Source organism: Phoca vitulina, unplaced genomic scaffold (assembly GCF_004348235.1).
Source record: "Phoca vitulina isolate PV1807 unplaced genomic scaffold, GSC_HSeal_1.0 scaffold66, whole genome shotgun sequence".
Taxonomy (NCBI): Eukaryota; Metazoa; Chordata; class Mammalia; order Carnivora; family Phocidae; genus Phoca; species Phoca vitulina.
In genome coordinates, this window is record NW_022589769.1 from 2,187,062 (window position 1) to 2,203,507 (window position 16,446).

Sequence of the window (16,446 nt, forward strand, 5' to 3'; positions counted from 1 at the left end):
TTTTAAAATGTAACTGCAGTATGCAATGTGTCAACATTCAGAAGATCTGGGTAACTCAGTGAATCAAACTCTTCCAAATTACCAATGAATGGTACAGAAAAGGTCCATTCGAAGTACAAGACAGGCGCCTAGGTGGCTCAGTGGGTTAAGCGTCTGACTCTTGATTTCAGCTCAGACCATGAGCTGAGGGTCCCAGGCTTCACGCTCAGCACAGGTCTGCTTCTCCCTCTCTCTCTGTTCCTCCCCCGCTTGTGTTTTCACTCTCTCTCAAATAAATAAATAAATATCTCTTTTTCAGGGCGCCTGGGTGGCTCAGTTGTTAAGCATCTGCCTTCGGCTCAGGTCATGATCCCGGGGTCCTGGGATCGAGCCCCACATTGGGCTCCCTGCTCCGCAGGGAAGCCTGCTTCTCCCTCTCCCACTCCCCCTGCTTGTGTACCCTCTCTCACTATGTCTCTGTCAAATAAATAAAATCTTTAAAAAAAAAAATAAATATCTTTTTTAAAAGACCAATGAATTTCAATGTAATAGAAAAATTAATTCGTAGGGTTTCAAACTGACACATGGCAATTAACCTTAAGAAGCTACCAAATTTGGTGTATATCAAAAAACTGTCACAATTATCTGAAAAGGCTATTAAACTACCGCTCCCTTTATGAACTACATGCCTGAGAGACTGGGTTTTCTACTTCTACTAAAATACACTGCAGGGCGCCTGGGTGGCTCAGTTGGTTAAGCGACTGCCTTCGGCTCAGGTCATGATCCTGGAGTCCCGGGATCGAGTCCCGCATCGGGCTCCCTGCTCGGCGGGGAGTCTGCTTCTCCCTCTGACCCTCCTCCCTCTCATGCTCTCTGTCTCTCATTCTCTCTCTCAAATAAATAAATAAAATCTTTAAAAAATAAATAAATAAATAAAATACACTGCAACTGACAGAAAGCAGAGGCAGAGAGAAAGCAGAATCCAGCTGTCTTCTATTAAGCCAAACAATAAGGAAATTTGTAAAAATGTAAAAATAATGCCATTCCTCATTAAATTTTTCGTTTTGGAAAATATTTATTTCCTATAATACATATGTTATTTGTGTTACCATGTTACTGGTTTATTATTCCTAAATAAGTAAGACTGGTCTTAGTTTTAGCGTTTAAGATAGCAAATAATATAACCCACCCACCTAAAAGCTCTTTGGGGTTCTCATCAATTTTAAAACTGTAGGGGCGCCTGGGTGGCTCAGTCGTTAAGCGTCTGCCTTCAGCTCAGGTCATGATCCCAGGGTTCTGGGATCGAGCCCCACATCGGGCTCCCTGCTCAGCGGGAAGCCTGCTTCTCCCTCTCCCACTCCCCCTGCTTGTGTTCCCTCTCTCGCTGTCTCTCTCTCCATCAAATAAATAAAATCTTTTAAAAAAAAATTGTTTAAACTGTTAACAGGATCCTGACAGCAAAAAGTTTGATAGTCCAAAGACCACACCAAATGGTGGATTTGTAGTGTGCCGGGTTAGCTAAGCTGGAATTACATGCCCTACTTTGCACAGTTCCCACTTGGGAGGCACTATGCCAGCAATTTGGAAGGCGGAAGTCAAGGAGCCCACATTCCTTTATGGCTGGGGGTTTCTCTGCCTTCTGGGTCATTAGGGCACCTGGAAGTCATGAGAGGCTCACATGGATATGGTTCCAGCTCAGCCTCACTTACCCTGCCTCCCACTCATCTTCCCTTGCAGACTACATGCCCGATGGCCTCCAGCAGATCCATTAGCAACAGACTGTCAGCAGCTCCCACGGTTGTGCATGGTAAAATCAAATAAATCCGGGATGCTTGGGTGGCTCAGTCGGTTAAGCGTCTGCCGTCGATTGAGGTCATGATCCCAGCGTCCTGGGATCAAGCCCCCCATTGGACTCCCTGCTCAGCGAGGAGCCTGCTTCTCCCCCCCCCCCACGCTGCTCCCCTGCTGCTTGTGCTCCCTCACTCTCTTTCTCTCAAATAAATACAATCTTTTATCCTCATCTCTACTGCTACTCTGCAGCTCTGCTTGAACCCTCAAACGACAGTAATATCCCCACCTTGCACCACCCAGTTAATTCAACTTAGTAATGAAGCACATGCATAACCACAAAAAGTTCCAAGTCCCTTTATTTTTTTTTTTTAAGATTTATTTATTTGACAGAGAGAGCACAAGCGGGGAAGCGGAAGGAAGAGGGAGAGAGAGAAGAAGGCTCCCCACTGAGCAAGGAGCCAGATGCAGGGCTTGATCCCAGGACCTTGGGATCGTGACCTGAGCCAAAGGCAGATGCTTAACTGACCGAGCCACCCAGGCATCCCCCAAGTCCCTTTAAAACATACTGAATAAAACCTACTGCAGATGGCAGAACCATGAGAGCCCACGCATCTTCAAGACCCAACATGAACCACAGTGAGGTTCCACATGCACAGATACAACTACAACGTGGAGAAACCTGAGGATGGGACTTTTAGTGCAACAGATGGACACAAAAGACCACATACTGTATGATTCCATTTATACGAAATGTCCAGAAGTGGCAAATCTGAAGAAAGAAGAGACTGGTGGTTGCTGAGGCTGCAGGGAGAAGGGTAGTGTCCCTAATGAATACAGGATTTCATCTGGGGGTAATGAAAATGTTCAAAATCTGACTGTTGAGAGCTGCACAGCTGTGAATATACCAGAACCCACTGAACAGTATGCTTTCGATGGGTAGATGGTGATGTATGTGGATTACGTCTCAACAGAAGTTGCTATTTTAAAAAATCATGGTGACTAACACGTTTTATCGAAAAGACTTATAGAAAGGCAGGTGGAAATCTAACCATTTATAACTGTTACCAAAGCAGGTAAAATGAAGAGTTTGCATTAAACACTGTAGCATGTTCCCATCTGACTGAAAATAAAATACAAAAATGTAGTGCACCTGGACTGTCTGTACTACTGGGGAGAAAGTGCTGTTCATGGCATAGAAAATTACTCAGGCTCCCCCCTGGTCCTCTGACCTCAAAGTCTGATGGGAAGTAAAGCAAAGAAACAGCACACAACGTGTTAATTACACTACCATGAACATGTCCAGGAAATACAAAGGTGCCTCTTTTCTACTACCGGAAGCCTTGCCTCTGGCTCCCACCTCCAATTCCATGGAACTCACATGCTAGGCATCCAAGCATCTGTCCTTCACAACCCACTCCCCAGCACCACCACACCAGGCCTCGGGGCTTCCCCACAGCCGATGTAATCTTTCTCTTCGCTTCCAGAACCCTACCTCTTCACCTCCGGTGGCACTCACTTTCTACCCTGCAGTAATTATGTGCTCAGAGGACCTATCTATGTCCCGCTGACTTTCCTTAAGCAAAGACATCTTATCACTTCTGCGTCTTTGCGAACCACCCCACCCCCACCCCACCCCACCCTCAGTGCCTGAGGCGGTGATTGAGAGATTACCAGCAAGTCTGTACTTTGCCGAGCCGGTTTGGGGAAACTTCTTCCTCAGTAATTACAGAAGAAAATGCTTGGTTTTCCATTATGTTAGACGATCCTGTTCAAGGCAGCATGCACTGGAGAGGCAGAGCTAAAATCCAGCTCATAGGCTGGCTCCAGAGCATCCATCCCTGCCCCACTGAATGTTCTGTGCTAATGGAGACGTTCCATAGCTGCGCCATCCAATACCAAAGCCACGACCCCCATGCGGCAGCTATGGAGGCTCTGGAAAATAGCTAGTCAGACTGAGGAACTGAATTTTTAATTTTACTTAATTCTAATTAGCTTAAATCTACTTAGCCACGACAGGCTACAATACTGGACGCTGTAAGTCTAGAAAAAGCTCCATCCCTCGGAGCCTTGGTCTCTTCATCATGAGAGTAGGGGGCTTGACAGACACTTTCTGCTCGAAAGCCAGATTCTATGACCAGTGCCTTCTGATAACATACCCAAAATGAACACAGAATTTCAAGAAAAATATAAAGGACTTAAAAAAAAAAAAACTGAAAGGACTTAATTCATCAAAATAGAAATTAGACTGTAAACAACAGCCTCTGATTTCCACAGAAATACTGGCCCTAAAACGTTGGGATTTGCAGTAGTAATTCTCCCTCTCCCCAATTACCTGCCAAGGTAATTCATAACCAACTCTAGAATCGTCCTAAAGACAGAAGTGTGGCAGGGACCATGCTTTCCAGATCACCCCACGGTGCTGGGACTGAGTTCCCCATCAAGATGACCACCAGCACCCGCCTATGGTTGGCGAGCACACACAGTGCTGTGTCCGGATACAGAAGCTGTGGGACTGGCTGTGGGACTGTCACCAGGCTGTGGGACTGTCACCAGGCATCGTGACGCTCACCTCAAAGATCATTCGCACACACAACCCCCAACTAGGACACCCGCGAGCCACTCACTTAATCTGCATCTTCTGCAGACACCCCCAAGTCAACTCGCTTGAAGGCCTCAATTCTGCTAATGCGCTGCTCAATGTGGTAACAGCTGCCTGGGCCTTACTGCATGTTACCCTTCCTTCTGGACATCTTCACCCCTGGCCATGACCCTTGAGGCCAGAACTTGTGTCTCCCATCTTCCTCTTTTTTCCCTGCAGAAATTCAAGCACCAACGATGACCAATAAATATCCTAAATCTATTATCTGCACCATGAGTGAAATCATCCATCTGACGTGATGACCAAAAAGGTATGTTTTCGGAGGAAATTATACAAATGAAAGATCCTGGGGGCACCTGGGTGGCTCAGTCGTTAAGCGTCTGCCTTCGGCTCAGGTCATGATCCCGGGGTCCTGGGGATCGAGTCCCGCATCAGGCTCCCTGCACGGCAGGAACCCTGCTTCTCCCTCTCCCACTCCCCCTGCCTGTGTTCCTGCGCTCACTCGCTGTCTGTCAAATAAATAAAAATAAAAAAGAAAGAAATGAAAGATCCTGTGCTCACACAACGCAGAGTCTTGTGTTGTGCTGTGTGGGCAGAGGGGACGTTCAGGAAAACTAAAACCAAAAGGCCACATTCACTTGAGCTTTCTTCAATCAGTTACTTAATAGGCAAAGACTAGCTAGCACCCAGCCACGTAAGCGTTTCTTTATTTAAAACTGTTCTATAGTTTTTGACTGCTACAATCACTTTCCAAACCAAACATGCTTCCCAAAATAGCCTATATGTGTGTGTGCGTGTGTGTGTGTGTATTTTTTTTCCCCCAAATTCCCTGTCAGGGAAAGAGGCCCAAAAGGAAAATATTCAAAATATGCCATAAAAACAACGCCACACAGCTAGGTGGCAGCTAATGGGTCAAGAAGAGTAGCCACTCAGGCCACCCCACTTCTTCCAGCCCCTGCCTCCTTAAGGAATCCGGGGCTCTGGTACCCAGATCCGCATAATCAGGGGCTCTGAAATGCAGTATGTTTTTTCTCATACTAAGCTTTCTCAATTTTTCATCTCTCCACATACCCAGAGTCCTGAATGGTTTGCTTTTGGGATGATTCATTTCAGCTCAGGATCTTATTCTAACATGTTACTGAATACCTGATTCAGTTACTTCCATTCTCAAAGGAGGGAGGCATCTACCTTTAAAAACTCATACATTTTACTCTGTATCTTCTTATGCCACCATATTCCTCTTGCTGAACTGTACATGTGGCCCCAGCCTATCTTGGCAGTGAGGTACTTTCTATATTCAAAGCATGTGGTGAACCACACAAAAACGTTCAACTAGGAAGCCCAATTACAGCGCATCACTTTGGGGCGGTGAGGTAAGAGACGTGGGAGAAGGCAGCAGAGGGATTTCAACTAAGCAGCAGTAACCACAACTTCTATGACCAACGGGGCCTACTGGGTATGATGAATCGCAAATGGCCGTGAAGTCAGACCACATGGGTTCAAATCCTGAACCTGAATCACTGACCCTGAGTAACAAGTCAGTGCCCGGTTGTGCTCTGAGACAGGGATGATGACACATCTATCTCAGAGTTGTAGTAGGAAGCGCGTGAGTTAACACATGGACAGCGTGGCACACAGTGAGGAGTCCTCAGTGAGGGTGAGCTGCCACACACTCATCGAGCCTTTCCAAAGCCTCCGACAGGTTTGAGGCCAGCTACATATATCGGGCACACACCTGCTGCTTCTCACCCACTTCCCTGGATCCCGCATTGGTTTCTGATCCCGGCCAGAATGGATTACCATAAACAGTGGCTTAAACAACACACACTTATTCTTTTACAGTTCTGGAAATGAGAAGTCTGAAAACGGGGCTCACCGGGCCTCCCTTCTGGAGGCTCCAGGGGAGAATCTCTTTTCTTGCCTTTTCCAGCTTCTAGAGACCTCCCCCATTCCTTGGCTCCCCTTTCTGTCCTCAGAGCCAGCAATGGCCTTCCCACACCACACCTACACCACACCACCGGATCTGGACCTCCTCCTTTCACATGTAAGGACCCTTGCGATTACACTGGGCCCACCTGGGTAGCACTGGATAATCTCCCCATTAGCGATCCTTAATCACCTTTGCCATGTAAGGGAATACAGTCACATGCCCCAGGGATTTCTACATGGACATCTATGGGGGCCATTATTCCACCTACCACAGATCCTAAACCTCTGCCACAGATTCAGGTCCCGATCTGACCAACCTCATCGTGCTATTCTACATCAGCCTCTGACGAGCCCAGCGGCCCCCTACTCAAACTGAGCTGTGGTCCTCTCCTCAGCAAAGGCTCAGTTGACCCACCCTTCCCCAGGGGAGCCAGTCCCCTCCCTACTTTGTAGCACAGCCCCCTCCTGTCCACCGCTCCTTCAGAGCCCTCCCCTGAGGGCCTTCCCTACACATGGTTTCCAGGCACCTGCGCTCAGGCAGTCACACGGGGGGGGGGGGGGGGGGGGGCCCTGCCAGCACCGTACCTGCCAGATGAGAAGGGGATCCTAAATGTCTGTCCTGTAAACTGCGCTCTGTGAGCACCACAGCAAGCACACCTCTGCTGCCACTAGGGTGCAATGGAGTCAGGAGCAAGGCTCGATCCCAAAACCAAACAAGCAAGCAAAGAGGACAGGGCTAAAAATGACATGCCCTGCGCAGAGTCCGCAAACAGGCGCCCCTCTGTGGACCTAAAGCACAATGAAGAACCACGCGTGGAAACTTTCCAGCAATCTGACTTTCCTGTAACACAAAGCATGGGACAGTTGGGGTGTTGTCAAATTGGTGTGGTATGTCAAACAGGACCACGTTACACCTTGTGAGAGTGTCGTGTTCATTTGCTAACTGTAACCCAAAAGTAGGTATCACACGCAACCCATTTCTTTGAATGAAAGGTAATTTAGCTATACGTTTAACAGGACACAGTTGAAGCTGTCCACAGAAAAATTCTGGAAAATCGCTTTAAACCCCCACCCCCATTCGCATCAGTGTACATCCGCAGCACTGGATTCACAGGAGTATTAGCAAAACAGAGAAATGGTCTGAATAAACATCATCCCCTATGAGTAGTAGACGTGCCATCCATCCAAGCAGGAAGCAAGATTATTTGTTACTTTAAGAACTACTCATGTATGCTGCATTCCTTCAAAGTGTGAATGTAGGCTTTCAATATGGGGAATTGCTATTTCACACAAAATTGTGTTTGGTTACCATGGTGGAACGACAAAGTTACAAGTGTAATCGAGTTTCTTTATATTAACCACCTATACACACACTTTCAATGAACATAAACAGTTTCTGCAATTTTCTTTCTCCGTATGTGTGTTTGTTCTAATAACTGATTTCAAGAGTTAACTTTACATTTGTTGAATTTAATAATCAACCGGGGCTTGTATTTTGTGGGTCTATTTTATTTCATGTAAGTAATTTGTTTGCACTGTATTTCTACAAAAAACGTTTTAGAAACTGTCCACAATGGACTAGAAATTAAGGGGAAAAAACCTGGTTCTTCACAAATAACTGGACAAGCCCTGCTGTACAGGGTTTGCCCCGAGAACTATTTTGTTCATTTTCCCTGAGCTTTTCCAAGACACACTGTAGTTTCAATGCAATAGCAATGCTACCAGAAACCCCTCCAGCCAAGGAACCGAGGAGACCATGTAGGCCAGCGCCGGCCACCACTAACACTTTCTGCCATTGACGGACGTGCCCTGGACCTGCGATGCCCAATGTGGTGGCCACCAGCCACGTGTTGCTATTCAACACTTGAAATGTGGCTAGTCGGTTGAGGAATGGGATTTTTTTTTTTTTTTTAACGTAAGCCCCACACCCAACATGGGGCTCAAACTCACAACCCTGAGATCAAGAGTCACACGCTCCACTGACTAAGCCAGCTAGGTGCCCCAACTTTATCCTAAACCTAGAATCGCTGCCCCGCGGCTAGTGGCCACCACAAGGCACTGCACAGGTCTCAACCCCACATGCGGCTCCCCCTGCCCCCCCATGAAAACAAGTCGATTTCTGGAGAAAGATGGGTCTAAAGTAGGAACATGATCTCGATTTGTTCTCCTCGGAACCAGCAGACCTGCAGTGCTTCAGAGAAATGAGGGCTCCTTCTGGCTAGGGCGGCGCACCGCTCCCATCCAGGAGAAGCAGATCCTTAGCCACCGTAGCTCCCAGTCTTGAGAGGGAGGGTCAGCCCAAAGGCTGGGGCTCAAAAAGGGGCCACAGCACCCTGCCCACTGCCCCCACCAGATGCTTCTGAGGGCATTCTGCTAGTCAGGCTTTTTCCACCCTATTTGTGCACCCTCTTAATCCTTAACACACTCCTCAAAATGGAAGTGAGAATGGCTGAGAATCACTGGGGGCAATTCTTACAAGTGTCTATGATGGTTACAAAACAGCAATATGGATTGAGGAATGTTTTTAACCACTTCACACAGTTTCTTTGAATAATGTCTCCTCTGAGGTAAGAATGTAAGAAGTACCAAACGTAAGCAGCAAGCACTAGGAGGAGCTGGGCTCTGTAACCACAGGAACAGTGAAGAAGGGATACAGGTACCTGTTTTAAGACAGCCACTGCACAGGGTCAATTAAGCACCTTGAGATAGAAAGTATTCCCGAGGGCGCCTGGGTGGCTCAGTTGTTAAGCGTCTGCCTTCAGCTCAGGTCATGATCCCAGGGTCCTGGGATCGAGTCCCACATCGGGCTCCCTGCTCGGCGGGAAGCCTGCTTCTCCCTCTCCCACTCCCCCTGCTTGTGTTCCTGCTCTTGCTGTCTCTCTCTCTGTCAAATAAATAAAATCTTTAAAAAAAAAAAAAAAAAAAAAGAAAGTATTCCCGAAGTGCATTGATGAAATACACCTGCAACCCCAGCCACAGGGCCCATAAGCCTGTTTATAAGGGGGGCCCTCCAGTAACACGGTTTGCTCAGCACACATATTACAGCAACAGCACGTGGTTTCCCCTGAAAAAGCCCCCATCAACTCCTCAAGGTACTAGGAATCAGGCGGCAGGAAGGGGAGCCGAGAGAAGTTCAATTACCACCCAGACACCCTGGGGCGTACCACGCTCTGCAATATGGGTCACCTTAATGAACTCATACAACCGATTTCCACACCAGAGGCCAGTTTAGCAACTCACTGTGAGAGCTAGACCTTGTCCAGGTGGATATTCTGAGGGCTGGCACATAATGCAAGACACTGCCTTACCAGTATCAGGATGCCAGGAAAACTGATTTAGTCACCGGCATGGAATTCAAACCAGAGAAGGACCTGGGTTTTGAATACTCTATGCCAGGCAGGAAAATCACACAGAACAGTTGTGCGCACACAAGGGAACCTCCTTCTCTACAGCTCTTAGGTTTTCAATGACACACACACACACACACACACACACCCCATAAAAAGAACTGACCACCACCTTGAGACTCGGACTCAACACTCACACTTCAAACACTGGGTAAGCTAAAGGTCCCTCAGGCAGGTGACCTGGGCTCTTCTAAAGGACACTTGGGCATCTCAGTCCCTATTAGCAGCTGCAACCTCAGAACGGAGGGCTGCACACCTCAAGGTTGCCCTAAGAACAGAATTGGCTATAAGGCAGCATATACACAGCCCAGCGAGGGCCCGACCCACGCCAGGCGCCAGCCCACGCCAGGCACTGAGCTCTGCACTCACTGTGACCCCCTGCAGGTTTCTATCCCCAGCTCCCGTCAACCCAACAACGTCAACCCAACATCGTGCAGTGACACCACTTCTCAGGGTGTGTCCTCCCAGACGCTGCTCTCCCTCCCCAGTCTCCTGCTAGTCTCTCACTTAGCCGTGCCGTCGTCATGTTCTGGAAGCACTCAGCTCTTGCCCAGGTCAGTGTATTTCCTGACATAAGAAACTTTCTCGTTACCCCCATTCCCAACTCCCAAGTTAAATTCACCAACCCTCAGAAGGAGGCCTGCTTCTCTTCAAGAGAATTTCAACACGTTTGACTTCTCATTAGCCAAGGCATGTGTTAACTTACTAGAAAAATGGCATAACTGACCCTTGCCCACGCATGACACTCAAAAGCCTGCTTCCTCCAACTTTCTTAAGTCCAAATTAGTTCAGAACAAGTTCATGAAGCAGGTGACACCATTTAACTGTCACAGTACGTGTTAAATACCTCGTTACAACGCTTGGTCTCCAGAGTAAGATCCCTTTGCCTTGGAAATCAAACAAATACCCAGGCTACATACATACTACTCATCCAAAAAACCAGGAACAACAAAAACACCTTTCAAAATACTCAGAAGAAGCCTTCAGTAATTTATGAAAGTCCATCAATGCCCTTGTCTGGAAAACAAGCTTTTCTTTCCAAAAGGATCAAAAATGCCATTGTTCAAAGCAATAAAACTGAATTAGCAGCTATCAAAGCAACATCGGTTTACGGCTGCGGCTTTCTCTTTCACACACCACCTTGCCAGCCAGCCAGCCAGCCAGCGCCTGTTCTACCGTTTGGACTTAGAACTGCTGTTTCCTGAATGAGGAGCTCCCACAAACACACTGAACAAAAAACGACAGTCACCTTCCACACAAACCACCATCGAGGAAGAGGTGGGAAAGTGTGGTGACCACATGATCTACATGACTCTAATGCAAGCCAAGCAGCTGAGACCACGTTTCTGGTTTAGAAGGTGGCACTGGAACAGGTTCTGAACCACCATCCTGGGGTATCTATCTGTTCTGTTTGCATTCCAGAAGGAGAAGCCATCACTGCCTATGCAAGCGTGAGGCCCCAAAGCCGGGGCTGCACCCCATGAAGCACAAACCTGTGTGTGCTCGGAGCCCAAAGCACAAAAGAGGCCAAGACCAATCCTGAGGATCCTGATGGCCTAGCCTGGACTGTGTGACTTCCCACATCCAGGGAAGACAGCCACACCTGCGCCCTCTTAAGCAGGGGGGTGACAGGGCATGGCAAGTCTGTGGGCAGTGTTTTCATAGCTGTGTCAGCTTTAGGAAGGATGGACGCAGAGACCAGTAAGAAGGTTATTGCAAGGTCCCAGCATGAGGCAACAGGGACCTCATTTAGGGTGGTGGCTGGAAAACCCAAAGGACTTGGTAACAGGATGTGGGGATCCAGAGAGAAGGATGCAAGGCCGACTCCCAAAGTCTGGAGACCCGGTGACCTGATTCTCAATTCCAAATTCATCACTAGATGCTCTACAAGTTATCCAAGAACAAGAATCCTCTTATCAGAGGGTTACTGAGCTGAGCACACTTCAGTACCCGTGTCACAATGCCCCGAGTCCCCTGGTCTCCTCCATTACCCATTTCATGTTTCTTAAAATATTAGACCATTAACCTTAAGTAGCTACTGAGGCATCTCAAGCCCAGGATTCCATAATGGTGCTTAAATTGAGGCTCGTTATGTTTTCTTCCTAATCCACATTAGAATATAATTACCGTAGGGCATTTTCTGCACACCACCGAAAATCACAACATGCTTTGTTCCTAAGTAGATCCCTTCCTCGGGTGTGATACTTACCATCCACACGGAACACCATGAATTGAACATCCACGCTCCCAATTCTGTGTGTGGCACTTTACAAGTGCTTTGTGCCTCCACCCTCACAATTACCTTGCAAGATAGGACTGACCTCCTTTTTGACGATGCAGAAAAACTGAGGCACCAAGAGCTTAAGCAACGCACCATGAGGTCACACAATTAAAAGGCAAAGTCCACACTCAAACTCAGGCCTGGCCCGAAGCCTACAGGCACCACACAGCCCTGCCACGAAGAGCTATTTACTCAATGGCCCCTTTCTCCCTTTCCACAAAACTAATTCCAAAAAAATAAAAATCAAGGAGGAAAATATTCGCTTCCTTCCCATTTTTGCTGTTATCAGTCTTTTATTTGTTCACCAATACTCAAAATCAGCAGCCAAAGAAAATCAGGAGGGCTGATGCTTGTGGGGAGTAACTTCCAACCCTATCAAAACCTGACAGGCTCAGAGTCAGATGTTTCTAGGTTTGGCCTAATTTTTTCTCTATTTCTTCTGGGTTCTCTGAGTTGATTTTCATTTTGTAGCTTCGAAGAGTTCTTTTACCAACCAAAACTAACGTGAGAGAAAAATCAATACTTTCATATTCCATAGATTTTTGTCTTGTTACGGTGCAATCTGAAGAGGAAACTTGCATTTCAGATAGAATAAAATGCACACGTTTGGTTTACCTGGGTGCATGTGTGCAAGGCAACTCCCTACCTGCCTCAGCAGTAGAGTAACTTGAAACTCCACCTACCTGAGTTTGAAAGAAACAAACCCACCAGGGCTGCTGCCCCCCAGACAGAAAACAGACGTCAATGATCAATTCTTTGCAAAAACTGCAGACGACTCATTGATTTGCTCCCAGCTTGGCGTCCTGAGAGCAGTGGTCTGAGTGTTGTACAAAAAAAAAGTCAAACAAAACTGTCTGTCCCCATTAGTCGCAGAGATTACACTCTGAAAGAGACTGCTCACAGGGGCAGAAGAACCAGGGAACAAACATCAGGGTATTTACGTTTGTGCTAGCCAGTCTATGCAGCAGAAACAAGGCCTTGGGAAAACTTCCTGTTGACTGGACCGGGCATAACACAGACCAGATTATCACCTCTCCAAGTACTCAGGGGGCAGAGGCCTGCGCAAGTCACTCCTTCAGCCCCTGGGCCTGCACCGCCTCTGAGTTAGACAATGAATAAACTGCTAAGCAAATTCCTTCTGGCCAGACCCAATAATGCCACTGCTCCACGGTTCTATTTGCCTCCCGACCTGAAACGTGGGGCTCAACTGCTCCAGGCCTTACAGGAAGCATGTGGTCAGACCCCGATGAACTGTCGGCATGTCCCCCCATCTCCTCCTCTCTGCCCTTCACCCTTCTTAACTTTCCCAACTTCTCAGAGCAAGCCATTTTTAAAATAACTAATCCCGAGCATTGTTATTCTCCAACGGATATGCAAGGACTGTGCAGAGTTCAGTAGAAAGCAAATGCTATCCCAATAAAGTGGAGCAGGAGAGCAAACTAACATTGACCTATTGATAGGAAAAAAACAACCAACCAAACCAGTCTCCCAAGCTCCTTCGAAACCTGCCCTGCCCAGGAGGGGCGGGTATGATGCTCCTCATTGACAAAGCCTTCCTTTCCTCAAGCTGATCAGAACCCTGACAGTTTCCAGCTGCTGATTCAACTGGACTCAGGGCAAAGACACCAAACAGGTTCAAGGCACTACCACAGCCTGGCATATGAAGCCAACTGGAGTTGATATTCACTAAATCCCACCCCTCTGGCTTTTTAATAGCAAGGTTTCTTTCATGCTTCCGGATCCTCAACTACAATATCTACACCTAGCACCACGTTTTAGCAGTGGGAAGGCTAAGAAAGGCTGGCATAGGGCACCTGGGTGGCTCAGTCGTTAGGCGTCTGCCTTTGGCTCAGGTCATGATCCCAGGGTCCTGGGATCGAGTCCCACATCGGGCTCCCTCCTCGAGGGGAAGCCTGCTTCTCCCTCTCCCACTCCCGCTGCTTGTGTTCCTGCTCTCGCTATCTCTGTCTCTGTCAAATAAATAAATAAAATCTTTAAAAAAAAAAAAAAAAAGAAAGGCTGGCATAGACTGCCTAAGACACAGGCAGCTTTTTTAAATCACACACCTGTGCGTGCTCACAGGGTGTTGACAATCAGAAGTCCTACAGAGACAGGGTACCTTCTGGATAATGAGTCTGGGACAGAGGTCCACTCAAAAGAAATGAGCTTAAGTTTAAGGAATCAGCATTAATAACCGCAACCTTCGCCATCCAATTTTGAGATTTTAGTGCATCTGCGTATTAATGATTTTAGGGGTGACATTTCCAGTGCAAACTTTGATATAAAAATAAAACTTCAGGGGCGCCTGGGTGGCTCAGTCGTTAAGCGTCTGCCTTCGGCTCAGGTCATGATCCCAGGGTCCTGGGGATCGAGTCCCACATCGGGCTCCCTGCTCGGCAGGAAGCCTGCTTCTCCCTCTCCCACTCCCCCTGCTTGTGTTCCTGCTCTCACTATCTGTCAAATAAATAAATAAAATCTTTAAAAAAATAAAAAATAAAACTCCAGGAGGAAAGAAAGTTGTACTGGAAGCATGCATGGACTTCTGAAAATTCTTCCACCACCCTTCTACACTCTCCAATCTTACAGAAAAGTCCTTGGAACTTGTGGGCAGGACTCTTTCCCCAAACACACAGTTCTGTACCAGAAATAGGCTCTTCAGTGAGGTCCATGTTTATTACTTCTCACTCGTGTTCAAAAACACTTGAAAAGTGGTGAGACAATGGAACGGGCAATAAGTATGCTAGCACTACTGGACTTCTGTCTTGACGGAGTGATATTCAAAAAGGAAACTGAAAAAGCAACCCTTTTTGTTATGTGGCATAAAAGGAATATACAAAATTGTCTCAGCAACATATTCCTGCGACTAGATGGTTTAATCACACAGGCCAAAAGCTCTGGTGAAGCTATTATTGCCTTGCTGAGGCCAAGCGAAATACACAGCCCGGGTCCTTGGCGTGGACTCGGCTCTCCTGTCCCCCATTATTGCCATTGTTAAGTACCACTGGGAAATGCTTTCTGCAGGCATTTCCACCGCTTTGCCTTCTGCAATCTGGCAGGCATTTTTTCAGTGAACATCCAGTTACTGGCAGGTTATTCACAGGGGATTACCAGTCATGGTTAAGTGTTCCCACCAACCAGGGTGCAGTGCCCCACACGTGTAGCCACCCCACAAGACAAATGGTGCTTTGCCTCAGCTTCCTGAGCAAGGTTCCATTCATTTATACAACCCAAGATCTCTGCTTAAAGCAAAATAAGAACATTCACTGCCCCGCTTATTCAGGTACCCCCTTTTTGACTCCTGCCAGTCTCACCCCAACAAGGCGGGTGAGAAAGCTATCTTTTAAGACTTCTTTGGCTTTGCCCTTAAAGTAGTTGGGGCCATGAGAAAAGATGCCTTCCAATGGCCACCTGTGCCCGAGCCATGTAAACCAAAGGCTCTTTACATCAAACCTTTACAACCAAGACCTTGTATCTAAAAGTACTTGGGAAAACTGCTGCCACATGGGCAGAAAATTAAGTTACCTTTGGAGTCAGCTTTGATTCGGCTGTAGGTAGCCATGTGCGGCGGGGGCTTTCGCGCAGTTTCAAACGCACACCTGGCCGGATGCTGACTGCACCGCACAGAGTCAGGTCACCAAACAGCCCCCCAAAAGAGGTAACTTAGAAACGAAGAGCGCCCGGCTCAGAACTCGGGGCCAGTCCAAAGACTGAGAACATGTGCCTTCCTTGCAGGTGTTTCAAAATGAAGCCCGACGCTAAGAAGTGCCGGTTTAAAGCGATCCCAGGGAACGCCTTGTAGCCCCAGCAGGCTCTCCGGGGGAGCGCACGCGAGCAGGTGCGGGCGAGCCCCGCGTCCACGGAGGGCCAGAGTGCTCCCCGAGCTCGCCGGCCGGAACCAGGCCAGACGAGGCAGGCCCCGGGGACGCCCGCGAAGGGGCACGGCCCCCCGGAGCCCGGCTCCCGAGCCGGCGGCCGCCAGCAACCAGAGCACGCCTCGTCCCTCGGCGGCCGGGGCGCCCTAATTCACAAGCCCGGGCTGCGGGCGCTTTGTGCCGGGAGGCGCCCCGGACAATGAGCCGGGCAGGGGGCCGCCGGCCGCCCCCCGCGCGCGGGCCCGGCATGACGGTGCAGCCTCGCCGGGCCCGGCCCGGCCAGGCCCAGGCCCGCGGCCGCCGGGGCCTGCTTAAAGATGGCGAGCCCCTCGCGTGGCTCCCGCGGCTCCCCCCGGCCACAATGGAAGGCGCCCCCCGGCCCTGCCGCGGCCGGCCCGCGGGCCTCACCTTCCATCTCCATGTCCTCGGGCTCGCTCAGCTGCTGCTCGCCCGCTTTCTGCTGCTGCTGCTGCTGCTGGTGGTTCATGTCGGCCGCGGCCTGGGCCTCGCCTGCGGCCGGTGGCCCGGGCTGCGGGCCCGGCGGGCGGGCGGCGGCGGCGAGCCGGGGCGGCGGCGGCGGCGGCGGCG

At 48.8% G+C, this 16,446-nt stretch overlaps 1 protein-coding gene across 2 annotated transcripts in view; it reads right to left on the reverse strand.

Annotated features, from left to right (window-relative positions):
* The window catches only part of USP7 (ubiquitin specific peptidase 7), a 112,876-nt gene that overhangs the window by 49,470 nt on the left and 46,960 nt on the right, over nucleotides 1-16,446 (reverse strand). Inside the window, exon 1 of one of the 2 annotated variants that reach the window (XM_032392158.1) lies at nucleotides 16,267-16,395. The exons of the other annotated variant lie outside the window; for it this stretch is intronic. Within the exon in view, the coding sequence (XP_032248049.1) occupies nucleotides 16,267-16,345 (79 nt within the window). The 5' untranslated portion in view covers nucleotides 16,346-16,395. Of the gene's footprint in view, nucleotides 1-16,266; nucleotides 16,396-16,446 lie in introns of those variants that run through there. 2 annotated transcript variants of the gene reach the window in all.